The sequence below is a fragment of the Chaetodon trifascialis genome, chromosome 4, assembly GCF_039877785.1.
Source record: "Chaetodon trifascialis isolate fChaTrf1 chromosome 4, fChaTrf1.hap1, whole genome shotgun sequence".
NCBI classification, from domain to species: Eukaryota; Metazoa; Chordata; class Actinopteri; order Chaetodontiformes; family Chaetodontidae; genus Chaetodon; species Chaetodon trifascialis.
The window spans coordinates 12,335,757-12,362,709 of NC_092059.1; the positions used below are offsets into that span (position 1 = coordinate 12,335,757).

A 26,953-nucleotide genomic window follows, 5' to 3' on the forward strand; every position below is an offset into this window, starting at 1 on the left:
GAAGGCGGCCGTGAACACGTTGACCAGCGCACAGCTGCGGCAGCTCTGGCGGGGGAGAAGACGGAGAGACGACAGCCTCTTCGTAGGACAATATTCTTCTTATTCATCCTTTTCTCTCCGCTGGAATAACTTGGCCTCGTGTGAGATTTGCCGGTTCGTCTGGAATCCGCTGTTGTAACGGTACAGAGACGTTATATAAGGCGAATAACGGACAGAGATGAGACCGTACGTACGTTACAGTATAGCGGCACAATAATCCCATGAGCTGGCTGGGCTCGACGCTGGAAAGGCGACAGAAACGCCCGACCTCGAGTTGAATTCGTGTGTGTATGTGTGCTACATCACGTTTTAGCTTAATTAATTCAAGTAGCTAGCTAGCTTGGAAGCCGCTGCCAATGCTGGCCCATTCACTATTGTGTGCGTATGATTTAACTTAGCTAGGCGGCTAACCAGGACGCGCAGCTGCCGCCGATGAGCCCGTGTGCGTAGCGGAATGATGAGCAGAAGAAACCTCCACCCGACAGGCGCAAAGAGCTCAGATTAATTACCCAAACCCTATTTAATAACTGGTTTGTGTGATTATCAAATACACCCACACAGCCGATGTGTCTGGTCCGACCTGGTGGGCCCTGCTATCATTCATAAAAGTATCCTGAACGCGAAGAAAGGGCCCATGTCTTAACTTGGAAGACAAAGAATTAGGCTACTGGGGAGGTTAAGCTGGCTAGATAAGCTTGTTTTAGCGTTTTTAGGTGAGCTAGCAAGCTGGTTGACGGATTAGTCACACCGTCTGGACAGTACTGCTCCTCTGCATTCCCTCTGTCCCTCAGTTGGAGTATTTTTATTTTTATTTTTTCCTGGTTTCCACGTTCTGGTCCACTCTGCGCAGCGCCACGATGAGCGGTCACACCGGGGACGGCGGGCCGGTGGAAGTGGAGCCTATGCCGGGATACTTGGAACTCATCACCAGAGCCTCCACCGTTATGCTGGGCGCATGGAGAGACTGTAGTACTTGCGGTCTGGAGCTCTCCAAACGGACTCTCCTGGATAACGCATACATTACCGTGACCGAAGTCGTCCTGTTCTTCTTTTGCGCCTTTTTGTGGACGCAGGTCAGGCGGGGACTGACAGAAAGTCTGTTTAAGGTGAGTGACACACAATCACAACACACACTGACCCCCCGGCCCCATAAGATTATTTCATCTACATCCTTAATTAATAGGTTTAGTGGCTTATTCCTCTAATTGGAGCCGCAGTACTGCACAAGCGTGGCCTCTGAGCCCCCCATCCGCCAGGAGCTGTTCCTGTGACACGGGCTGAACATGAGGCAGTGGGAGAGAGTGAGTGACACATGTTAACAAATATTAGATGTTGCAGCTGTAGGTTTAAGATACAGACAGTAAACACTCTTATCTGTATTTGTGCTGGGCAAACATTAGAGCTGAGCAAGTGTTAAGAATTATGAAATTGTGTTCAAAGATTCCCATTTTGGCGAGCAGTGTTTGGAAGATTTTAGCTCGCATACCGACAGCAATGGGTATTTCATCACTCTGCGTTGTAATAAAGTGTATTTTACAGTTAGAAATGCTGTCTAACCACCCCAGACAGACAGACAGACAGACAGACAGACAGACAGACAGACAGACAGACAGACCTGTAAGACTAAAACCAGAGAGCTGCATCTTTATCTTGCATCTTACTCCTCCTTGGTAATCTGGTTGCACGTTGCAGATGTTTTTGTGACAGCCAGTTTTTACATACATACAAGAAATGCACCTCAGAATCTATTTTCTGTCAGTACTTTTTCTTTTTGTAAGATGAAATATGCTTCCAAACATTACTATTCCATTTTGTCCATTTTGTCAGTGTCAGAGTCATTATAATCCTGAAGCTTTTAGATTTCTAGCAGTGCTTTTAGGTACTTCTTGGGACATGGCAGGAAGGTCATTAATTGCAGTTATTTCAAATTGCAAATGGTGCAGGCTTCCCACCATTGCTTCCCCCCTCCCTCTTTCTCTCTCTCTCACACACATAACCACCACTTGTGCTCATTGGTTTGCAACATTGCCCACAGTAGGCTAATACACCCAGAGATATTACAGGAAGGAATGGTTACCTCAGTTTAAACGGTATGATATTGCTTATTGTATCTACATTATATTAATGCCTTTAGTTTTAGAAAGGAGATCAACAGATGCGTGCTGCTACTGTGGAGTAGAAAATCATGGCCTCCTGTAGTTACCTGAGGATATGCACTTACAACACTGCAGTGTCTCTAAAAGCAGCATCACGTTTCTTACCACGGCATGTCACTCAGAGGCCAGACGCTCAGGCTGTGCTCTGACAGACTGGCCCTATGCCCAGGTCTCTTATATTCCCTTCACTCAGTCAAATCCTGAGTATCTCCACCCAGTTGGTGTTGCCAGAGAGAGGCCCTTCTCTACAGATAGCTTGGATGTGGCTCAGGGCTCATTATTTTGTCATGATTGTGGGTTGGGGGTGGAGTGTGTGCACGGATGCTGTGACGATGATGCTGCAGCATTGTACTTCAGGGCCCCATGTGTGAAGCCAGATGTGGCCCAAGAATGCAAAGAATGAGGCCTGTTTTCCCCCTTCTACATTATGTATATGTGTCTCAGAATGTGACTCACTGATTCCTATGGAAATGTATGGGAAGGACCCCATTTAAGGCCTGGATACTATAAGGGCTATGAAGGATGAGGTGAGATTTTTAATGTCCAGTGACTTGAAAATGTGTGTCAGCGTGCCCTTGGCTATTTAGTGCATGTGTAATTCCACCTTTACAGTACTTACATTAGGGATGAAGAGGATGGGTTCAGTGTTAGGTCAGCCGTACTGAGCTAATGCAATACAAATATTGCTGTTATGCATCACCAAAGCTGAGGTTGGCTGTCAGAAGAGTACAACTGCATTATCTGAGGTCTCGTTTTAGCACAGCGAAATGCACAAACTTGGACAAAACAGGATGTTTTCTTACTTGTAATGCTGCACATTAAGCAAACCACAGCATATTTAATATCGTGTCAGTAATGATTGAATGTGTGGTTTTCACAGTGATGAAGTACACAATTACTATGGGCTCTGATGTGGAGTAAAGTGGCTGAGCTGCCATACAGTATGAGTACACATATTTAATTAGGTCCAGAGCTGATGAAACCAGATGCACATTAATTGTTAGCTTAGACAGTAGATCAGTGGACAAAGCACTGTGTACACCACGGGTGGGGAACCTGTTTCCTAACAACTTTCATAACATCGTTTTCACAGGGATGGCACACAGTTTCAGATGGTAGTGGTGATGATGATGATGTGACCTTTGGCGGGTTTTCCAGGTTTAGCTCAGTTTTGAGCAGAGCCGAGTCTTTGCAGAGTCATTTTGAAAAGAGCTGCTCACAGTAGCAGGTCGTTGCTTTGCAGATTAATGACGCCATGTTGTAGCTTGACAGGCACATTGCACTTCAATAAATATGTTTGGTTCTTTTTGTTGACTTCTCATGTCCTGAAACCTCTCACCAAATACCTGGAGCTTTCATACTCATCAGCATATTTACATGTCACAACAGACTTTTGTTTTTGCAGAGTAGGAAAATGTAGTGTTTCCTCTTTCCAGCTGCACTTGCCGCAACTTTAATTTCCCTTCAAATGAATTCACATTTGAAAGCAGAGAGCTGAGAAGCTTTCTGGAGGTTGAGGTTCAGCTCTGAGAGGTGCTTGGTAAAGTAACACAAAGACACAAAGTTTCCACATCAGGTTTTCTCTTAATATCTGTGAATTATTCCAGACAAAGTGACACTTTGGAACAGTTTTACTTTGTCTGGTGCTAGCAGCTCCACAGCAGGAAGAAGGCACTCCTTCACAAATTCTTCTCCTGAATGAGGTGACCAGTTTTGTGTGATTTTGCTTGCCTGCAGAACACCGTCTCTGTCTTAATGTGGTCTGGGAGCATTAACCTTATCCAAAAGCATTTGTCCCTGCAGCTCATCCAGTTTAGCATGTTTCAAGCTGTAATGACTCCTGAGTTTGGCGTCCCCACAAGCTAACTTAGGCACACTGGTTTGTCTTTTACTTCAACCACAAACTTGTCATTTGTCCATTTCTCTTGGAAAGCACGACAGTCTGCATCTACTCTACCGGCATCATGATGCATTAATGTGATATCAGCCGCTCTGTGTGTGTTGCATTCAGGGATCAGGGATCATTCAGACTATTCTGTTATTTTCTTTATTGCTGAAGGAAAGTAATTGCTTTTTTTGTATTTATGAATTGTCTCATGGGTCAGAGTGAACGGTCTCATGTGGCATCTACGACCATGAAGCCAGATGTTCCTCCTCCCCTGGTGTAATCATATCCTGTTGTGATCTTCACAAGATACGTGATTCGGTGAAGACTATGATGATGTGATCTGACATGAGAGGCATGAATATTGGTTCTTCTTACATATGAAAACTTCATTTATGGACCTAAAGAAATAACATATGCATCAATATAGCTGCACGTCTTTATATTCTTCATTCTCAATGAATTTGCTCACGTTCTATTTCTTGTCGACGTGCAATGATTAGGTGATTAGTTGTTAGGATTAGTCAATTAATCTGCATCTATTATGATGAACTGTTCTATAATGAACACTAATTAATCCAGAAATCAGAACCTGGAGTTTAATTTGTTAGCCGCAGCTCTAATTTGTTGTCTTAAATCAAGTCCTACTTGCAGAAGTCGATGCTGAATTTTAAAACACATCTGCTAGAAGGGCTGATGGATAAAAATAATTAGTTTCCTGTTTTGTTACTTACAGCACTCCCAGTCATGTTTGAAGAATGAAAGTTGACCCACTTAAAATCTCAATTTGCTCTGGTCTGCATTTTCCACTGAACAGTCACATTCGAGATATGAGAACAGTCTGAGCGATTTTTATTTGGATTCTGTTGTACGTTTTAGGTTGCTGTAGTCAGCCAGTAGCACCACGATAACAGCGAGCAAACCTTGTTACAATGTGTTACCTAAACAAGTGTGAGACTCATACCTTCTGGTGGAACCCACTCACTGTCAAAGGAGTTTACTCTGCACTTTCTTAAAGAGATATTCAGTCTTCTGCACATTGGGAATATTTGTATTCACAGCACACAACTAGACATAAGACTATGGATGGACTCAGGTTGGACGATGTCCACAGTGAGACATAAAGATGACATAATTGTGTGTGTGTGTGTGTGTGTGTGTGTGTGTGTGTGTGTGTGTGTGTGTGTGTGTGTGTGTGTGTGTGTGTTTTTACTCCTATGGAGGTACTGTAATTTTTATTTTATTTATAATTTTCATATACTTTTTATATGTGATAAATCAGCAAAAGTGTGCTCTAGTCATTACAATTTTAGTAATTGATTGTATTTTTCCTATGAAATCTTCTTAGTTGATTGTGCAGTTCAAGGCAGCAATATAACAATTCTGAATGATTTGTTTGACAGGTCGTTACTTTGTGTTTGCTTGACGTAGTCTCGTCTTTGAGTTCGCTTCGTAGCTAAGTTTTATTCCTGTTTTTGGTTTCACACCCTGATTTACTTGGGTGGATGCAAACCAGATATATTTAAAAGTAATTTTAATCTGCATTAAAACATGCTTTCACTGAGTTGTAAATAATGTGATTAAATGAGCAGTTTTAGCTTTAGTAAATCAGGTGCAAGTAGCTATTCTAATAATTCATGTGCTCTTTGGCTGATACCGCCTTAAAATATATTCTGCAGTCATCACTTCCAAGGCACTAAATGTTTTAATATATGACTCTTATTGGAGTTTTACTCACAAAGGTTTTATTGCACTCTCAGGAATTCGATTTTATTCGCCACAAAATGTGCTCACATTTGGCACTTGGTAGGTGTTGATTTCGGACCATGGGTGTGTGTGATAGTGTGTGTTTGGCAGGGTGTGCCCCGGCATTGATGTGAAACAGTGGGGTCGGGGGGCAGCTATTAAATCACAGTGTTATGATCGTAGAGGGCTCAGTGGTGGATGACTGTCATCATGCATTGGTTCAACCTGAGGATGGACCCCTGTTTTTAGGGTGAATGAACCCCATGAGCAAGGTCAAGATTACAAACCTAGAGGCTGGATGGACCGTGTTCCCTTTTGTACGCGTCAACCTTTCTGTGTTAATGTTAAGCTGACGAGGGAAACCAGGTTACACATGGTTCCATCATTTCACATGTCAGTGAGCATGCTGTTGGGTGAGGTAAGGCGAGCGCGTTGGGGGTGGGGGTGGCTCCCGTGCACAGTGCTGCATCGTGGAGTCAGTAGTTTTCGTCATGTTTCACTTTTGGTTTGGTGCTTCACTGTATGAGATTGAGCAACACCTGCTGTATTCAGGTTCAATCGAACACAACTTATTGATAAGCCACTTAAACTCTACTGTTACATAAAGACACATCATAATCTCATGGCTCATCCATTGGCACTGCTGACATCAGCATTTTAAGATTCAAACAAAAGTACGTGTCCTTTAAGTGTGAAAAGCTTAACATCTATTTGAGGGAAACTTGTTGAGAAATGTTGAAATTCTTCACTCTGCTGTTATGAACTGTCTTCTGTGGAAAATAGTTGTCTTTTTACTGTCACGTGACACACTGGCAAGTGTGAAAGTAACTACTGCTTCCTCATTGTTTTTTTAACTTCACCTTGCAGACGCATCTGTCAAAGCTTTATGTCTCTCTATGCTTCCGTCATTCAAATGCTTGTGTGGTTTACCCATTGTGAGTTGCAATAATGTGCGCATGTGTGTTCGTTTTAATAGCAGGTGTGGTTTCAGATACATATGTTTGTGTTTGCACACTTTTTGTCAGTCAAAAGCATGCTTTTGCAACTTCCTGTCAGAGGGGATAAATAAACAGAGAAGGAAGAGAGAACGAGAGGAAGGAAGGAATGGACAAGAGAAGCGGGGCTGAGGGGTTGTGTCAGGGCCAAGCCCGCTGACTCAGCATGCAGCAGCCAATCATTAACACAATTACACACACTCCCTCACACATGGATATGTTGGACAGGCATACAACTTCTGTCCACCACCTAACTCTTATTTTTATACCCAGCAGCATCAGAGCATGCATTTTGAAAGTGGCAACACTCTAGCTGCTCATTATAGACAAACAAAGCAAGCAGTGGTCAAACCCTCCTTGCAGCAGCAGTTTATAACCTCTCTCATAAATGCCTCTCATAGTCACACACACACGCACGCACGCACGCACGCACGCACGCACGCACGCACGCACGCACGCACGCACACACACACACACACACACACACACACACACACACACACACACACACACTCTGAAGCACTCACTCAAAGAGGAGAGCAGCAGTATGTTTGCCAGCTCCAGCCTTGTTGCAGAGCTTATCTCCCTGCATAGAGGTGAGCAACACCTCACCCCCTGCTGTTGTGCAAAATGTGAAAGTGGCCTGAGGTTTGACAAGGTCCCCAACCACAGATCCCAGATCACGTTCCACTAAGCCCCTGCCCGTTGTCATGCATTAGAGCCACAGACTGAAACCTGATATTGGATTTGTGGTGAAGGGGAAGTGCTGTCCATTCAGCCAAAAGTGCCCACTCAGGTGAAACTTGCTTGTAATTTTGACACTGATTGTGAGCAACTGAAGTTTGGTTATTATTAGTCCTCTCCTCCCCTCTCCCCCCCCCCCCCCCCTCCCCTCTCCTCCCCTCTCCTAGCCTCTCCTCTTGTGATTCAGCCATCTAATTTATCATCACACAGCCTTCAAGCGAGCAGCACTTTCACCATCACCTGACACGTGATCTATTGCTCTGTGCGCTTCAGTGTGTTCATAAAACTGTCAACCCACTGTGTCATAACAGCGCTTTTGCTTCAGTTAATTGGAATTTGTCAGTGGGTGATCACTTTTGTTTACACTTTCATCAATGTTACACCCATACAGTATTTCTGCGTATTTTTACAATGTAGCATGTCCTCATTTCAGTGCCACAATATGTTCCAAACCTTGTGTTTTTGTAAAAAGTTCAATGTCTGATGGCCTCCTGCACTGATGCTTGGCTTTGTGCAGCACTGGCTGCCTGTTGGGTTGATCCAACCTGGAATGCCCTCAGCAACAAACATGTTTACTTGAGGTGCTGCTTTCCATATACTTGCCTTTTTGAAGCATTTGGAAATGTTATATTGACATTTTGTCAAATTTTGTAAGGTTAGCCAAACAACCATGTTGCAGCATCAGCAAATATTATTTGTTGTGGTAGCGATCAGCACTTTGAATCATGCAACAGTTTTTGTACAAAATTTGGCAGAATTCTAGAAAAGTCTAAACTGTGTTCCCACACACCTCCTGTCCCCCAGTGCCCTGCTAATAAACACTAGTGGAAATGTGGAGACTCTTATGTAGAGCTGAAACAAGTAGTGGCTTGATTGATTATTTGGTCGACAGAAAAATAATGAGCGATTAGTCTGATAATTGATTAATTGTGTCAGTCATTTTTCAAATAAAAATAGTGAAGTAAAATTCAAAATATAAGGCTTTTCTGCCAGTTTTTCTAATTGGAAATTAAATATCTTTGGGTTTTGCACTGTTGATCAAATATTAGAAGACATTTTAAAATTAGATGCTGTGGAGTGTGTGAAATTGCAACAGGCATTTTTTTTAATGTTTTCAGACATTCTCCATATTTGTATCCCACATTTAACTAGAAGGGCACTTTGCGAGTGCAGACCTCTGCCAAGGCCAATAGTCCACTCTGAAATGCAAATCTTCAAGTGCAGCCACAATGCGTTCTGGATATGTTCCAAAACCATTAGAATTATTATTATTAAGTGTGGTTGTGCCTAATTGAATCTTCATCGCCTCAGCTGTGCATTTATTATGCACACCCAAAATGTAAATATTTCACAAACTTAACATACATTTGTGAAGAACAGAAATTAGATTTCCATAGCTACACCTTAGTTTTGAGTGTTGTTACAGTAAGTGGTGATGTTAACAGATGTACCGGTTCTCCAGTGAAACCACTGCCCCTGAGTGCTTCATAACATCTGCACTCTGTATGAAGTTTGAGCAACACTGGAGGATTACTGGTACCTGTGAATGTGCATTGTGGTATAAAGTCAGTGGAATTCTATAATTGGCTCTATCTAATTGGCTACATCACTATTGAACTACCGTATACTGGATTTAAGATGTATGGCATTCATTGTGTCAGGGCCAAATGCTCTATCTGCAGTGTGCGTATTCGCCCCGTCACTCAGATCTGCTCCAAAATTTAGCGGGTTCTTCCTTGGCCCATGCTACACCCTTCCACCAAGCTCCATGAGACAAACCAAACCGAAAACATGACCTCCTTGGCAGAGGTAATAAAACAGTTTTTTTTCATACACCTTTATTTCCTGTAGTGTGAACCTGGAGTTGTTCTAGTCCCAAACACAAATCAGACAGCGTTGTCAATTATTCCACTGAAAGAAGAAACAATGGGAGTGGTTGTGTAATCTTTAACATGGTGAATCATCTGCAAAGCAGCCATATGTTCCACCAGCTACAAAGCACGGTCGTGAATCAGCTCTGTTTGCTGACTGTGACAGTCAGACTCTCTTCTGGTCAGCTGGAATGTGCTGTGAGGCCTTGACTGCTGCAGAGCTGCTGTGGCCAGCCTCTCAATCTTTTTCCTCTTCCTCTCTTTTTCTCTCTCTCTCTCTGTCTGTCTCACTTACTTGTCTCCAGATAAACAGTGGACAGGCTTTCATTAGACACAAGAACACACTGTCACTATAGGCTTCACACTTGGCAGCTGTCTCTATTCCAACAAGGCCACTCTGTGACTGTGTGAAAGCGCAGTAGTCGTAGGAAACCAAACTTCATTTTGTCTGCCCTGCACTTCATGTGCTTTTTAGGCCACAGGCCACAGGGAAACTCTGGCCTCCTGTATATGGCCCCCGAGACTGCTTGATCCAGTCCAACAGGCAATTTATAAATCTAAAAAAGCAATAGACAGTAACATGAAATGGTAGACTAAGACATTCTTCTGAGCGGTCCCTGAATGCAACACATGAAGCAGTTGATATCAGGTCAGTGCATCATGGCGCCTGTCAACAGAACATAAGGTGCAGTGTCACGCTTTCCAAGAGAAATGGACAAACAATGATTTTTTTGTGGAAGCAAAGGACAAGGCAGTGTGTCTGTCAGTTTGCAAGGGTGCGCTCACATTGATGAAAAAAAGACAATCTCAGGAGTCATTACAGGATGAGCTGCAAGGACACGTGCTTGGATAAAGTTAATGATCTTTGATGGCCAAGAAGCTGAAAGTCCATTCAGAAGGAGAATTTGCGAGGAAGCGCCTTGTTGTGGCTGCAGAGCTGGTAGCACCGAACAAACTTAAGTTGTTCCAAAGTGTCAGTTTGTCTTGAAGAGTTCATAGAGATGAAGGGAGAATCTGTTGTGGAACTCATTGAAAACAAGCGTGTGATTTGACCTTCATGGTGGACAGTTCCTCTCATGCCAGCATCTCAGCTGGAAAGAGGAACGCTTTTGTTCTTTTTCTGCAAGAACAAAAACGTGTTATGACATCTGAATATGCTGATGGGCACGCAGAACTCCTTCAGGCATCTGGAGAGAGCTTTCAAGACACGAAAGTAAACAAAAGGAACTCAACTTCTTTGCTACCCTGTTGAATGTGGAACCAGTTGTTGTGTCATGACAACCAAAAACATGAAATCATGGAGCTGCAAAGCAACAATTTGCTAGTGAGACCTTTTCAGAATTGGCTCTCGCTAAGACTCAATTTGGCTCAAGACTGACTGACCTAAACCCGGAAAAGCAGCTGCGAGTATCTTCACCATCATCACTACCATCTGACACCTCACCAAAGACAAGCAGTTCCAGTCAACGCAGACGTTAGTGTGGTATATGTGTTCAATAATTTAGTATGGCCAGGGGCTCTGCCAAGGGGGGGGCATGATAAGCTTCTCAGTTGCTGAGTCTGTGTGAGTGTCATTGTGGCAAAGTGTGGTCCTGGAGACATCTATTGTAGCAGCGACTACCACATAAGCAGCTTTGAGTACTTTGCCAGGTGTTCATATATCTGTCTGTCTGTGAACACATTTTGTCAACTTTGTCGGGGTTTTTAAAGGTCCAGTGTTTAGGATTTAATGGCATCCAGCGTTGAGGTTGCAGATTGCAAGCAACTAAATAATCCTCACTTCACCCTTTGGTGGCAGCTAAAGGCCAAAGGCCCTCTCTAGTGTTTGGTTTGTCCATTCTGGGCTGCTGTAGAAACATGGCAGTGCAACATGGTAGAGTTTGTGGAGGAGGACCTGGTCCCTCTGTAGATAAAAAGGGCTCATTCTAGATAACGAAAACAGAACAGTTCTTATTGTCACATTATTATGCATCGATAAAAACACAATCGTGATTATTATCTTTCATTTATGGAAGTAGATTCCCCTAAATCCTAAATACTGGATCTTTCAGGAACCTATTTACAAGGCATTTTAGAGGGAAAACTTAATGGTTTTATTAAATGATCAAAGTTAGATTAGTGAAAGTGAAAGCTAATATAGATACAGGATTACATTGATTAACCGCACAGGTCTTAAATCCCATCGTGTAGCCATATCAAAGAACACAGCAGTGTATGTGTGCCTTATTCTCAGCTCTAATCTATACCTGAACCAATAACCTAACCTTAATCCAGACATCTGATCATTATTTAACTCCATTAGTCTGTTAGTGTAATGAGGCCTATCATCAGCCTGAATCGAGCGGCTCTAACAAGAAGATTCTGGCCTTTTTTAGGCACAGACAGACAGACAGACAGACAGACAGACAGACAGACAGACACGTGCCCACACACACACACACACACACACACACACACACACACACACACACACACACACACATATTCGACATTATCAGGGAAAGAAAGAAGAAAGACGCTGTCATTATTTTTGAATTTAAAAATAATAAGTAAAAAATAAAAATAAATTGATTTTTTACTTAACTCTGTGGTCATGTATTTCCTGATACATCATAAATTAAAAGTGTATCCTATTTTTGAATGAATAAGAGAGACCTAACAGGCAGGTTTCCAGAGCCTGCTTGCCAGATTTGTATTTATTATTCAGCTCCATATGGTGTCAGATATGTCTTTGCTGTTGGTTACATTACAGAAATATGCGACCTTGTTATGACACATTTAAAACAACTCTGAACTGACTTGAACAGTTTACCTGTGTATCATCACATATCGCTTTCCATCCCATGTATGCACACTCATTATTGTACCTACTTTGAACTTAATAAAAACATCGTATGAATTAAACAGACTATAAAATAGGAATTACAGAGACATTAATGCACCATGAAACTCTCAAAGTACAAAATAATTATGCATTATCAGTTGATTTTCCAATCTCTAGCAGCCATCATTGCTGTGTGCTGATGAATGTGTGTACGTGTGTGTGTATTAAGCTAGCTTTAGATTATCTGTGGGTGGATAATTATGCTGAGCTCATGAACCGCCGCCTGCTGATGGACACATAGATTGGCCTGTTGAAGGCACACTCACATGCACTCTTACATACAGTCAGTCCCCATTCTCTCTGTACTGCCACATGGCGTTGGTAGTGCATTATGAATGACAGCCATATGCCTTCTAGCTGTCAGTTTGGACAGGGAGCAGCTTGAGTGAACATCTTCACTGAGACTCTACCTTTATGTCTCTTATTATTTTGTCTTTCTGTTGCTCATCCAGAAATATGAGGGTATGAAATAGTGCTGTATTCCTTCTGCAGTGTGGAGACATATGTAATGGCAGAAACAGCACTTATAATAATTATATGAACAGAAATATAAACCATACGACCACACATCACAAGCTTTATTTCGATGAACAACTGCATCAGATAAAGAGCTTACTGTGTGCCACTTGTGTGTGTGTGCTGCTGTAGACTGTTCCTGTTGTGTAACAGGGTAGAAAAACAGTGTTTCGTCCCTGCGGAGCAGACAAATGTGTGTATCTTGTATCTTTAGGCAAAATATGACAGCATGGTTATTGGATGAATGTCTGTGGTACGTGGAAAGAGGTTCAAGAATTAGCCAATGTAGAGTTTCTAATTAGCTCAAGACATTGACGTTGATTTTAGTCAGCTGACAATTAAATGTGACTGAGGTGGATGAATACTGCTCGATGTTATGTGGCTTTAGCCTTTCTGAGCTTTCTGTAGACACAGATGACGAAGCTAAAGCAATGAAGAAATGAAAGCTACAAGTTATATCTCACATCACCAGAGGGTATAATGAAATACAGGGGGCCGAGGAGACTGTTATGTCACTGTGTAGTGCTCATTATAAAACTGGTAGATGATGGTAAGTGATACATAGCAGATGATCACAGCTTTCTCTGTGTCATTCTTAGGCAGGTGTTAAACTGTGCAGTTGTAATAGTGTATGTGAGTATACTGAATGTTTTAGCTTAATCCTGTCAAAGTATTGTGCTGTGAAGTCAACGTTCAGTTACTGTGCTGATGCAGCAGGGGTTAGTTTGACAATCCAGTTTGGGGTTATTGTCTCCAGTGACAAAAATTGTGACACATACTGTAGGAAACTATATGCATGCTTACACACACACACACGCACACACACACACACACGCACACACACCCATTCCTTATTTGAATATTTTGAATGCATTAGTACAGTAGGAACTGAAACGATCACATGTTAATTTGCACTCAAAATAGGCCTTTGGCCCTTCCCTTGTGACAGCCAGATGAAGTCATGTGTGTAATAGCTGCAATCCTGTCGTTGAAGGTGTCTTGAAAACTTTCAAGTAATCAAATTCATGGCTTTTTAAGACTTTTTGTGGTCTACAAACACCTTGAATTTGTTGTATCGTAGTTAGATTTTACACTAGTTGTTTTTGAAAGATTTTTGTCAGAAAAGGGCCAGAAAATTTGCTTAATGTGCCGATGGTCAGAGGGTGCCAGTGCACTAAAGAGAGTGCTAAAGAGAGCAAAGTCAAATGTCTCATGTCTCTTTTTACATCCCTCCACACATGGCTGCTGCCGACTGTCAGTGATATATGTTGTGGTTTTTCACTCACTCATGGAAGCGAAGTGAGCGCTCATCCAGTCACGTACTTGGGTGCAAATCAGTTTGCCCAGTGGTGGCGGCGCCTCATCTAATGGTGCGTTTTTAATCAAATGAAGTTCAAATGTTCAGGCAGCCTCTTGGTTCAGCATCAGTATTCCAGTAGTGTTGGACAGGCCATCTGGAGTACCGTGAGTTTTCCTGGTGGGCCAGCTGTCCAACCACATCCATATGGAAAGACAAAACAAACATCACATGCTGTTTGATCCTTAATTACCATGTCAGACTAAGTTGTACACGTGTTGCCTTCAGGCATCTGTTGACAAAAAGAATGTACGCAGAAAAAAACAGTTAAGAAGTGGTAAATATGGAATAGTGGGGATTTATTTGACTCAAAGTTTGACCCAAAGATGTGTATCATATATATATCATCCTACATATAAAACATCTCCCCTACATAACGATTTAGCGCTCATTTGCATTTGTGACACAAAACCAATAAGCCTAAGTCAGATAAGAATGTCTGTGACTCTAGGCTGCAATATAGGTGCAAAGAAAGAGAGCCCTTAAATGCTTGTTTTTTTTGCTTTTCATCATGAGAATTCATCAAGTGGATTCATGAACTATATTTAGATAAAAAACAGATTTTAAGCCATCTAATATTTGACTGCCACATGTCAGGAGATGCAGATGGTTTCTGTGTGTGTGTGTGTGTGTGTGTGTGTGTGTGTGTGTTGTTCTCAATGTGATTAGATTAATGAGTGATGTCTCCTCCTCTTAGTCACATTTCTCTTTACTCATGGTGAGCTGGTTGGAGGCCCTCACAGAACGTCTTTCTTCTTGGAGTCCATTCCTCTCTATTGAGTCACATGCAAAACAGCAGCACACTCATCTCTCCACACGCATCGCCGTCTGCCGTCAGTTGCTTCTAGTGAGTAGACAGGATATGGATGTGAAGGCGTCAAGACTGAAAAAGCTGCCATTACCCAACATTAGCGATGAGCAGAGGTTAGGAGAGAGAGCGCGACTGTTGCTGTGTCAAGCTTTTTGATATTGTCCATGTTGCTGCTTCACATTGGAAGTTCTACTTGTTACTTCCTTATTACTGCTTCCTGGTTCATCGCTGCTTCTGCCAGTTTTGACAAACATTCAACCAATTAGAGCTAAAGAGGGTGGGATTAAGAATGGGGACGTCATTTTCCCACACAGCTAGCTAGATACATTCATGGAAAATAGCCCCCAGAAATGGAAAATAGCCCCCAGCCTTCCTGTCAACTGAAAAATGTCATTGTTGGGATGGATACACCACTTGGCCTTGATTCGGTAGGGTACAATAAAACAAAATAACCCCCTTCATAATAAGATATCTGTTAACTTGAAGGCAATATGAGCATGAAGGAATGAAGTGAAACAAAACAGCAATTTAGGTCTGATAGTCAGGCTGCTAAAACTAATCAATCTACAGTGGATTTGAGAGATTATAGCAGCCTTTGTTAGTAAATTAGTATTAAATATTGTAAGAGAGAACTAGTTAGAAGAATAGAATGTGTTTATTACATTTTGAACCTAAAATCTCCAACACATCATCGAGACAAGGAACCCCTTACACCAACTGTCACAAGCAAAATATATTGCTGCCAATAATATAGAAATTCAGCAGTGGAAGTACTCTCTGGAGCCTTCTGCCTACGTCTGAGGCAAGAGCTTTATCCCCTGTGACAGCTGTCTGCTCATCACCTTGTCAAAAACAAGAGGGGAGATGGGGAGGGAGGAGTGGGTGAGATTATTTTCTCTTTATAGAGGCAGATAGTCTGATTGGGGTGAGGTAGGATTGATGTGGAAGGAAGGGGATGTTTGATGTGGTGAGGAAAATGGTATTCTAACCTCCTTATAGCACAAGAAAAGTGTAGAAGACAGCTCAAATAGCGTTGTATAAATCGTTAATCACGGATAAATAGGCTATGTGCTTGCATATGTAAATATAGTCTAAGACATGTGTTGGATTAGCCTATGTAAATGCTATTTGGCCCCAGTCTGGGAAAAGATGTAAAGAGAACGGAGGGGATCGGTGACAGAATAGGGTTTAAACGTGACACTGAGAAGGAGTGAAGTCAGATTAACCAGAGAGATGGAAGCCAGGCAGAGCTAAAGGAATGAAAGAGGGTGAATGAGAGCGTGAGCCTTATTGAACAGATCCACACATTAGCCAGCATCCTGACTCACTGGCCCAGTTTACCTCCTTATGCAACAGGCCAGTGGAGTCCATTCACCCTCTCTTCTCTCTCATCACTTGCTTCCAGGAAGGGCAGAGGCGGGGGGGGGGGGGGGGGGGGGGGTGAAAGGGATAGCATTGGGGTGCAGCTGCATGATGAGCTGGGAAAGAGGGGGGGAAGGACGGATGAGGAAGGACTGGAGTGGAGGAGCGATGGAGTTTTTAGCCACACTGTAGGGCTTTGCCAGCATCCCTGCATTGTTGCTGAGGGAACCGCTTATTTGTCGAGAAGTGTCTTTCACACTGACTCTTTTCCTTCCACACACACTCTGCCTCTATAATTTCCTTTTCTCCCTCTGTTTTAAGACTGCTTCTCTCTCTTTTAGCAGACAGTGAAATGAAATCCAGTGATGCCTTGGGCGAGGGAATGAGTTCAGCCAGCCTGTGAGAGAGAGGGAGAGAGAGGAAGGGGGGCTGTTGAATGGTTGCAGGTCCCAGCTGGGTGTAATTCAAGGCCCTGTCCCTTCTCTAACAGAGGACGAGTGGATTATCTCAGTGTCCTTGACCCACTATACTCCCCACTCTGTAGGCTGGCATAGAAAGCTAAAGGGTACATAGATAGGGTGGGCGGTGAGATGGTGGGCTGGCTGGCACAGAGATAAGAATGGAGCCATTGGCAGGCTGTTATGTAATATCTCAGAATCTGCATTTGAAACAAAGATTTTTGTCCCTGCTGTCTGCTTTTGGTCGCTTCAAGGCCAGCACCAGAATACAGAGAGACCACCTCTGTCCAGAATGAGTCAGGAAGTGAAAACATCACATTTCCCAACACACACAGTAACTGAACCTCAAATGCAACCCAAACAGATATGGGTTTGGGGTTTTATTGACTCTTGAAAACAAGTGTTGCAAGGGTTTAAACTGGATGTCATCAGGGCAGTGATTGGTCTATAGTGATGCTGGGTGATAAGCCAGACACAGCACTGCATTAAAAAATGTAGGGGCCAATTTGGTGGGGGTGTGTTGCTACAGGTACTGAATAGAGGAGGAAATATGATCCAGGAAGTCCAGTTTGAGTGATAGATCCATGTGTTTGACACCATCAGATGGTTTATGTTAAGTTTAGTAATAAATTGTAATCTACTTCAGGAATGTGTGCTTGTGCCTTTTTTCAGCCATGATGGCTACAGCCATACTGATGCGTAGTACTGACCGGTGGTGTAGTGCAGGGCCTATACAGGTGTAGGGCATTTACCTACTTGTATACCTACTTATTTCTCAGTCAGTATTGCATATACCCACTTCTAAACCCCCTCAGATGCACGTCATTCAGTTTTTTACTGCAAGACATTTTTTTTCTTAGGATAATGAAGGCATGCCCCGCGTTACTCGACTTCTGATTGGCTAGTGCTCGTTGCCTTTTTTTGTTTGGGTGGGTTAGATTTAAGCATGAGGAGTACTGATTGATTAGGGTAAGCCAATCAGAGGCAGGGTAGACCAGGTCAAACCTTCTCTATCTTAGGATAAAAATATCACCTGCAGCCTACCTGCCCTGTTGGTTTACCTCAAATGCAACAAAGTGTAGCCTTTGGCAGGGTCAGGGGCTTAAATTGGCACAGAAATTAAGAGCATATTTGCATCTCCAAGCATCACTGGTACAGAACAAAAGCTGTGAAAACCAACTCATTCTGTGCTCTAACTTTGGAATTTCAGTTTTGATTTAAATCAGTGTTTGCCATTCCTTTTTGACTCCCTGTCAATAGGTTTTCAGCTGTTGTGAGTACTTGACTTTCCATTTCTACTCTATGGAGGTGGTGTTATTCTACTATTTTCCAAAGTATAGCAAAACCTGCAGCCTGTACAGTAGAAGTCATACAAACAATGATGTTACCATTAGTACAGTTCAGACGCTCTTTTGTTTAGTTGCAGTGTAAATGTAGTCACTTGCACTACAGATGACACAGAGGAAATGGGATGGAAGAAACACAGTTAATGCAAACAGCACAGAGTGAGACAGTGGGTATAGAGATTAATAGTACAGATAGGATGTGGAAACATTAGTAGGAGATGTACCAGTAGTGCGACAGCAGTATGAGTGAGTTGCAGAGGCATGGCTGGTGTTTGCAGTAACCTGTATCAGCCATTAGTTTGTTCCAGTCTTGGTGAGTGTGCGTAGGCTTATGTTTTTGTGTATCGGAGGGGGTTATGCAGTGGAAGACTGAGGGGGTATGCTGTGTACTGACAGCTGGCTTCTATAAATAAATGTCGCAGGCGGGGGGAGACGCAGAGGGGGAGAGAGAAAGAACGAGGGAGTGGAGAAGAGTGACAAATAAAGGGGAAGGAGGGGGAGAGAGCAGAGGATGGGAGGGCTGATGGAGAGGGACTGATACAGATGTACTCAGAGACTTAAAAGAATGTGGTGAGTGTCCTGCACTCGGGTCATGACTGACTGAACACGCACCACATGTCACCGCAGTCTCAACCAATCAGCAGGCCCGGGTAGGATCATGTGCCCCCTGGATGCTGCCATCTTTATCTACATGTGTCACGACAGAGGATCACAGAGTCTGTTGCTGTTACAAGTTTATCTCACATCAGTGTTGCCCCGTTTTGTTTTGACTTTCCTTGTGTGTGTGACGCAGGAGCTCTATCAAATCCAGGAAACAACAGAAAAGGAGACAGAAACAAAACAGAGAAAGGAAGAGAAGAGAGTGAGAAAAGACAGGAGACAGACCGGACAAGGACCAGACAGACATGCTTTCATGAATCTCTGTAAATGTGACTTCTTAAGACCATATGGTTTACGTTGAGCCATAGTGACGCTCCCTCCATTAATTTGTCATGCAGTCGGTCACTGAGCCTTGTTGGATCATGTCCTGTAGACTAGCTGCTTGCTAACAACTGACTAAGACGTACTGTATCACTGACACCGGCGACTTTCACTTTCCTGCCTCCTGTTACACCATTGCTTGTGTGCAGGCATGTGTGCGAATGTGTGTGTGTGTTGCATTTTGCTTATGAGGCGGCGAGCCGGCTTTGGTTTCCTGTCTTGGCACAGCTATGAAACACTCGACACCTGCCTGTCTCACTGCCTAACTGATGTACCCATCTTGCCTATTTTACCTGTCGTTCTGCTTGTCATTGTACCGCCATGTTTCCTTTTGCATGTTTTCATATGTGGCAAACTGGATGTCAGTGGCACATCCTCAGCATTTTAAATCAGGTGATCTATGTTTTTCTCCTTTGTTTATAAGCTTTCTGCCAGAAAGACAGGGATTTCTGGCAGAAAGCCACCCAGTTTTCAGGCTTCTGTAGCTTTCCTTCATTTCTTTGAACTGAATGATTATCAAAATTTCTGCTGTCAAAACAGGAGTGACAAGAGGAGGCTAAAGATGAGAGAGAGGACACAGTGAGATTAGTGAGGGGGATAGAGGAAGATAACATGGTCCCTCCAGTGCGTAGGTGGGGTCATGTTATCAGGCTACATCAGGACATGAGAAGCCGTCTTCCTGACTTCCTCTGTTTCTGCTTGCATAGCAAACCATCAGCAGACTTGTGAAAGAGTTTCTGTGGGAAGACAGTCACATGCCTGTAATGTACTGTAGCTCAGTGATGGTGTACACATGTGTCAGGAAGAGAAGGACACACAGAGAGGAAGGGAGCGCCTGTTCAGAGTTACTCATGTTAGATACTACCATGTATATGCAACAGTCTCTGTATCTGTAATCTATCATCTCAACAACATCCTGACACTGTCAGAAGAGCTGGCAACATGCCGATAGTGATTCATCTTCCACTTTTTATTGACATCTCAATATGAACTACCATGTAAATGGATAAACAATAATAGGAAATTCATTATTAAATACCTCTAAAGTGGACAGGATGTTGTCATTCTCCAAACCATTGACTTGACTTAGCTGCCCTGCTGCAAATATATACAATGCTTGGTTTGAACTTTGTTAGCAATGTCATTTTGTGTGTTTTTATCCTGGTCAGCTTTTTAAATACTGCCATGTTAGCAGTTTTGGTTAGCTTACAGTGTGTCTTGAATGTTGTGCGATACAAGCATGATATATGAAGGTACACTCCTCTTGTTGTCTGCATTGTAGCTAACATTCAGTATTCCACTTAGGCCCATTTGTTTGCTGTAGTCAGTGTTTATTAGTTCAGAAAATGTGCCTAGTTGTTGCAACAGTCCCTTGAAAAAAACACATCTGTGGTTTAATCCCACTGCTAAATCTCCCTGCTCGTTCTTTCTCTTGTAAGATGTGGTTTTTATAAAAAGCTGGAATATTTGAGGCTTTTTGTCTCTTCGCCTTTGCCTAATGGAACACCATAAACGATTGTTTACAATTAAACAAGAGCAACTGAATGATTTCATCGAGCTCAGAGGCCACAGCAGCACATTAACAGAACGGCATGTTTGACCATGCATCTTGAATTGAGAGCAGTCTGTAAAAGAACACCATCTAAATTAATCAGCTATTGTGTCCGATGGCCTCCCGGCAGCTCACCACGCTGCATGCCTGAAGAAACGAACTGAAGTCTCTCTGAGTGAGACTTCCTCGCACTTCCTCTCCTCTGTCTGACTGCGGTGTCTCTCTCTGCTCTGTCCCCACAGCCTCTAGCACAGTGGTGGAGGCTGATGCCCAAAGATGCTGCCAAGATGCCGGAGAGCGCGTGGAAGCTGGTCTTCTACACCATGTCGTGGTCATACAGCACCTACCTGCTCTTCTTTACTTCCTACTCCTTTTTCCATGACCCGCCCTCTGTCTTCTACAGTAAGATACACAAGTTCATTTGGTAACACTTTGTGTTAAGGTACACATCTTCACCATTAACTAGCTTCTTATTAGCATGCATAAAAGATTCAAAAGATTCGCTAATTACTGCATATTGATAGTAATTGAGGAAGTTGTTGTACATGAGTTAAGATGTTAATAACCTAAGCCTTAATAACTAATAGCAACATAAATCCTAGCAGTATAATGGTTTAAATAATATGTCCCAAATTAGATTTACACCTTTAACTCCTATTAGTGTTTGAAGCTGGTCTATATTAGATAAATGTTGACCTCATAAAAAGTTTGTTTACTGGTACAGTAACCAAGTAAGTAACGAGTCAGTCTTTCACCTCTCTGGGTAGATAAGGAAGTCATTTTCATCTAATGAAACAGCGGTCAGCGTGACCTGTGGAGACTCTGTGGGGGTACAATGCTACTTTGAGTATTCAAATAGAGAGATTTGGAGTGCATACAGGATTTGACCAGCTTGGTAGACCAACATTTAAAAGAACTGAGCTGAATAATTGTACCTAATGGAGAATAGTCATGACAGAGAGTTGGTGTGATGACTGTTGCTGTATCACTAATGGAGGATAAATGTGTAATGGGGATTCAATTTATAATCCAGATATGTCTTTTATAGTCTCTCTGCCTCTTCCGTCAGACATGGAGGTGTCAAGGCTCCAGTCCGACTCTTAGTGGAGCTAGCAAAGGCTAGTTGACAGCGCCAGGTTCATCTTTAATAGCTGCGTCACCTCTAATAGCTGTCAGCCTGAGATGTTTACAGAGGCTGTGTAATGTGGCTGGACTGTTAGAGAGAGAGAGCAGGAGTGAGAGATGTGAGGCTTAAAAGAGGAGGCGAAAATTTGGAAAATTAGGAGAAATCAAAGTAACACAGTGGCAGAAGTGAAGAGGGGCAGAGTGTCTGTATTCTGAAGAAAAAATGCTTCAGTTTGCAGCTCCCATGCCTCCCTTGGCAGCTCTTCTGTTGTGATCCATCTCGCAGCCTTTTCCTCAATGTTTAATGACGGAAGGACCAATCAATAAACATTACGCTAGGCCTCAACGTAACCCCATCCCACTGGAGGCAAACCTCACTCAAACATCGGAGGAGAAAGTTTCCGTCCAACATCTGATAGGTTTCTGAGACACGAGCTAGCCTAGCAGCCTCAGCGCACTTTTGAAACCCCCTCCTAAGGTTGAACCTGATTCCTCCATCTTCCTCCACACTCTAACTACCCCAGCTGACCCTTCACATCTGGTATCCCCTCATCCCTCCACCCGACCATGGAAGTCAGGAGAATTGCATGAGTTTGATGCAACTTCTTAACGGTTACATAATTAACCGTTCAAAATGTCTCTATCTCAAGTCTCCACAGTCATTTGTAAACTGAAATTCATGCCATCTTAACACATGCCGACAAACAACTGCCTTCTTCGCTTGAGCTGGCACTGATAAGCAGTGAGCCTGGAGTGAAACGGTCTGTTGGCATGTGTGTTTCCAGCTCTGTGATAGTTACCATACAGTCACCTCCCTCTGTTTTATCATATGAGCAACAGGCTGAGATGCACAACTACAAACAGCAAGAAAGCAAATGGCAAGAGGGAAAATAATAGTTACAATACATGAGACAAAAAAAGCTCTCAGGGAGTGCACAGTGTGCCCTACTACACTCTGCACGTGTCTTTAAATGTATTTTTATTCTATGAAATGTTTAACTTTTAATCTGCGTCTGGTTTCAAATCTGTGTCAAAATGCATATATTGAAAGCAAATTGTAGTGATTGGCTGATGGCAGCCATAGTTTTTGAAATGCTCAAGGACTGTGCACATGTGTTCAAAGAGAGAAAGACTTAGACTGCAGTGTGTTTTCACTGAATGGCTGTTAAAGTGTGGCATGTTGCTGTAGTGCCACCTACAGACAGAATGTCATCAAATGTGTTTTGATTGTTTATATGAAAAAGCTGTAATTATAACATAAAGCAGCCTCATCAATCACTTGAAATCTCTCAGTTAAGTTTTGCCGTATCCTACTAGCAAACACACAGACAGAGAAAGGAACATGAATGAAAACATAACCTCTTTGGTGAAAGAAAAAGTAAAGCTGACAGATCACGGCTCGCTGAATTAAGATGTGCGAGTTGATTTCAAACTAAAAGCTGGCATCCTTGATGTGCTCTCAGTGTCCGTCAGGCTCTAACCTCTCCTCACATTTCCTGCCTGTTTGACCAGACTGGAAGAGCGGTATGTCAGTGCCTGCAGACATCGCCATAGCCTACCTGATCCAGGGCAGCTTCTACGGCCACTCCATCTATGCTACAGTCTACATGGACGCATGGAGGAAGGACTCAGCTGTCATGGTGGTGCACCACATCATCACTCTGGCACTCATCATCTTCTCCTACGCCTTCAGGTATTTTTACCTGGTTTAATGTCGCGCCTGGTCTGCGTGGAGCCATGAGACACTGTTAAAATGTTAAGACTAAAGCCAGCCATTCAAATGCAACTGGATACGATAGATAACAGCGACCTGCTGCATATAAGCTGACCTCTGTGTACGCATGCTGTACCGTATGATCCCTGCCCCTCAGGTACCACAACGTAGGGATTCTGGTGTTGTTCCTCCACGATATCAATGACATCCAGCTGGAGTTCTCCAAGCTCAACATCTACTTGAAGTCTAGAGGAGGAGGCTATCACCTGCTCAACGACGTGCTGTCCAACATGGGCTCTGTCAGTTTCAGCATCACTTGGTGAGGCTCCACAAACAAATACACACACGCTTGGACTCATTTTCTGTCTTTGTCACAGTTTTTGTAGTCTTGGCAGCTTTCTTCTGTCTGGTTCTTTTTTTGCCCATGAAGTTACTGTTGTCTGTCTCTCTCAGGTTCTGGTTCCGTCTCTACTGGTTCCCTCTCAAAGTGCTGTATGCCACATGTGTGTCCAGCCTCCAGTCTGTCCCCAGCATCCCCTTCTATTTCTTCTTCAATGCTCTTCTCCTGGCGCTGCTGCTCATGAATATCTACTGGTTCCTGGTGAGGACACACATTTTTTTTTTTTTTTTTTTTTTTTTTTAACTCAAATGGAGAAAGCATTTGTGATGAGTCTTCACAGAACCTGCCACAGCACACAATCTGATCTATTTATGTTGCCTGATTTCCTCTCCTGTTCTGCGTAGTTCATCGTGGCTTTCGTGGTGAAGGTGCTAAAAGTGAAGGAGGTGAACGACGTCAGGGAGTACGAGGATGAGGACGGCAGCAATGCGGCAGCGGGCCTGCTCAAAGACCCCCATGCAGAAAACAGCGATGATGGTGCTGGACATCACATCTCTGCCCAGGGGTGAGCTGCACCTACAGACCCCCTCATTTGTTTAATCTGACAGCGAGACCTCAGCTCGGGGTGGAAAAATACCACCAGCCAACTGCTGGCAGATTTTCACAGTAAATGCTGAGTTTGTTTTCACCAGCAGCAGGTTTGGCAGGAAACCGAACCAGCAGTTTAAGGAGCTATTTGTAGAATTTCCACATCAATAAATCATTGGTTTTAAGACGAGAGCAGGCCTGGTGCAGTGTAACAGTTTTTACACGGGTGTTAAGTTCTGATACCAACAGCTGACCCAGTGCTACAAGACGGAAAACTGTGCTTCAGCAACATAAACGCTTTATGGATAAACACTCACAAAGATCATTTAAAAGGTCTGAGAAACTGCATGTTAACACATAGCCAAGAATACTGTAATATTCTAAATCAACAGAACCGAGGGTCTGTAGTCATGCAAGCAGCTCCAAGTGCTGAGTACTCGTTAAAGAAGTGCTTTGAGCTAAATGCTAACATTAGCTAATTAGCAGTGACAATATGACCATGCTGATTTTTAGCTGCTATGAAGTTTACCTCCATAGTTTAGCATGTTAACATTTGCTAATTAGCACTGAACCAGAAGTACAGCTGAGGCTGATGGAAATAATATTCATAAATATGTCTCATAATGACATAATTTGCAATAACATAGCATAGCTCATGGACGAATAAGTCAGTGTCGTGTGCCTACCTGTCCTTGCAGTTATTGTAATCATTATTATAGAATAATAAGGAGAGTTACAAGTAGTTTGTTTGAATCTGTGCAGCTTTCATATACTTCCAAAGAGGCCATTGTTTTGTGTTGTAGTGGTCTCCTCTAGTGTGTTAGTGAGTACTCAGCACTTTGCAATCGTGAGCTTTAAGCAAGAAAAATGCTAACTTGACTAAAACCGAGGTGTTTATCTGAAGTTATGGGTCCATCTGTCTTTGTTTGAGGAGCTGCCTCTAGCCTCCTGGCTGACTGTCGTGTGCACCTCTATCATCTGCTGCTGATTAGCATGGCAGCCTTTGACCACTGACACTCTGGAAGACCCTGAAGCTGCTCAGTCGCTTTTCAGAATATTCACAGAAAAAAACTGACAGTGTGTGAGATTTGATAACTGAAGCAGGTGAAGAATATATTCCCATTGGCCTTTTCTGCTCCTCTGAAGGCAGCAGTAGCTGCAGAAAGTGCGGGTCTCCCACTGGGCTTGTGTAACAAGCGGCCCTCAAAAGCAGATAGGATCAAAGAGCCTGAGACCATATGGAGATGTGATTATGTGGCACTCCTTATCTGCCTGGCCTTGAACTCTGCTGATATCTCTCTGTGCCTGCTAAACCTTCACATCTGCTGATCGCCTCACTTGACAAGCTTATTCTCTCCTTCTCGCTGCCATGCTGTCCGGGGCTCCTTCACTCTCACCTCCCTGACTCTCTGTTGTCTCTCCTTGCAGGAAGCACGTGCAGAACGGGGTCACCAAGGACAAGCATTTATAACAGGCTCTCTGTCGCCACCACCTGGCACTAGGATATGAGTACAAGCAAGACAAGACGCCCTCCTTGGATGGCTCACAATCAAAACGTGGCCGAAGGGAAGAGTGTCACAAAAAGAAAAAGGAAGGGAAATAGCGCGTTAGACCGTGAGGTGTTTTTACTCTTTTTATTTGTTTTAGAACATTTCATTTCATCACTGTCATTTTGTTTTCAGTTTTGTTTTTATTAGAGCACTGTGAATGTTATTTCAGGTGACTTTTTTTTGTCTTACTGTTGCTAACTTTACATGATAGATTCAGTAGAAACAAATCGGTTTGAGTGAGAGTTGGACTGCGGTTGTCACGCACAGCGGCGCGGGGTGTCATAATCACCGCCATCACCCTGAACAGCGCTGCAGCACCCAGGAAGGAAAGGTTTAGACCTGTAGTGGTTCTGCAGCCACTTAGACCTACAGTAACCTTTAGTACTTTAGACAATAAGGGTGAGCTGTGTTTGCTGTCAGTGAAACGTTTCCTAAAGAAGTCCTCTTCCTTTGCTCCCTTCATCCTCCGTCCTTCCTCTCTATGAAGAGAAAAGGCTAAAAAAAAAAAAAGAAAGAAAAGGGAAACACTGCATCGTCGTTTTCAGTATTGTTGTTTCAGGCATGAGAGCCTGCCTGGCACTGTCTGGTGCTGTTTCACCACATGTATTGATTTTCATATCATTGCACATGTCAGCGGTGGCGACCGCACAGCTCTGCCCCCCCACCCCCCACCCCGCATCCATTAGTTGGAATTGAAAATCCACATTGGTGGTGTCGGTATGTGTGTCCAGATGTGGAGAGTATGGATGTAGCCGAATCTTTTAAGCTCAAAGCCCTTCTTTTCACAACATTTCACCTCCTCTGATTTCTTTCATCTATTTTTCTCTTGTACTGATGATCAACAGGTATTGGGAATACTCACTTGGCATTCTTGTATAGAAAAAGTTTTTTTTTAATTATTTTTAATTGTCTTTGTGTGTCGCAAAGCATCTG

General features: G+C 43.1%; 1 protein-coding gene across 1 annotated transcript; it reads left to right on the forward strand.

The window, feature by feature from the left end:
- Positions 1 to 159: 159 nt before the first annotated feature.
- On the forward strand, positions 160 to 26,539 carry cers1 (ceramide synthase 1). The gene is made up of 8 exons (XM_070960239.1): positions 160 to 180; positions 890 to 1,145; positions 20,946 to 21,105; positions 23,341 to 23,521; positions 23,700 to 23,861; positions 23,996 to 24,143; positions 24,287 to 24,447; positions 25,899 to 26,539. Exons 2-8 carry the CDS (start codon positions 897 to 899, stop codon positions 25,939 to 25,941), a joined length of 1,104 nt encoding a protein of 367 aa, XP_070816340.1. The 5' UTR covers positions 160 to 180; positions 890 to 896; the 3' UTR covers positions 25,942 to 26,539.
- Positions 26,540 to 26,953: the final 414 nt, after the last annotated feature.

Excerpts from the sequence above, each read along its gene's own strand:
- cers1 (XM_070960239.1), top strand. The coding sequence starts at position 897 with ATGAGCGGTCACACCGGGGACGGCGGGCCGGTGGAAGTGGAGCCTATG. Across the intron at positions 21,106-23,340 it reads CCCGCCCTCTGTCTTCTACA|ACTGGAAGAGCGGTATGTCA; the intron begins GTAAGATACACA and ends CTGTTTGACCAG. Across the intron at positions 24,448-25,898 it reads CATCACATCTCTGCCCAGGG|GAAGCACGTGCAGAACGGGG; the intron begins GTGAGCTGCACC and ends CTCTCCTTGCAG.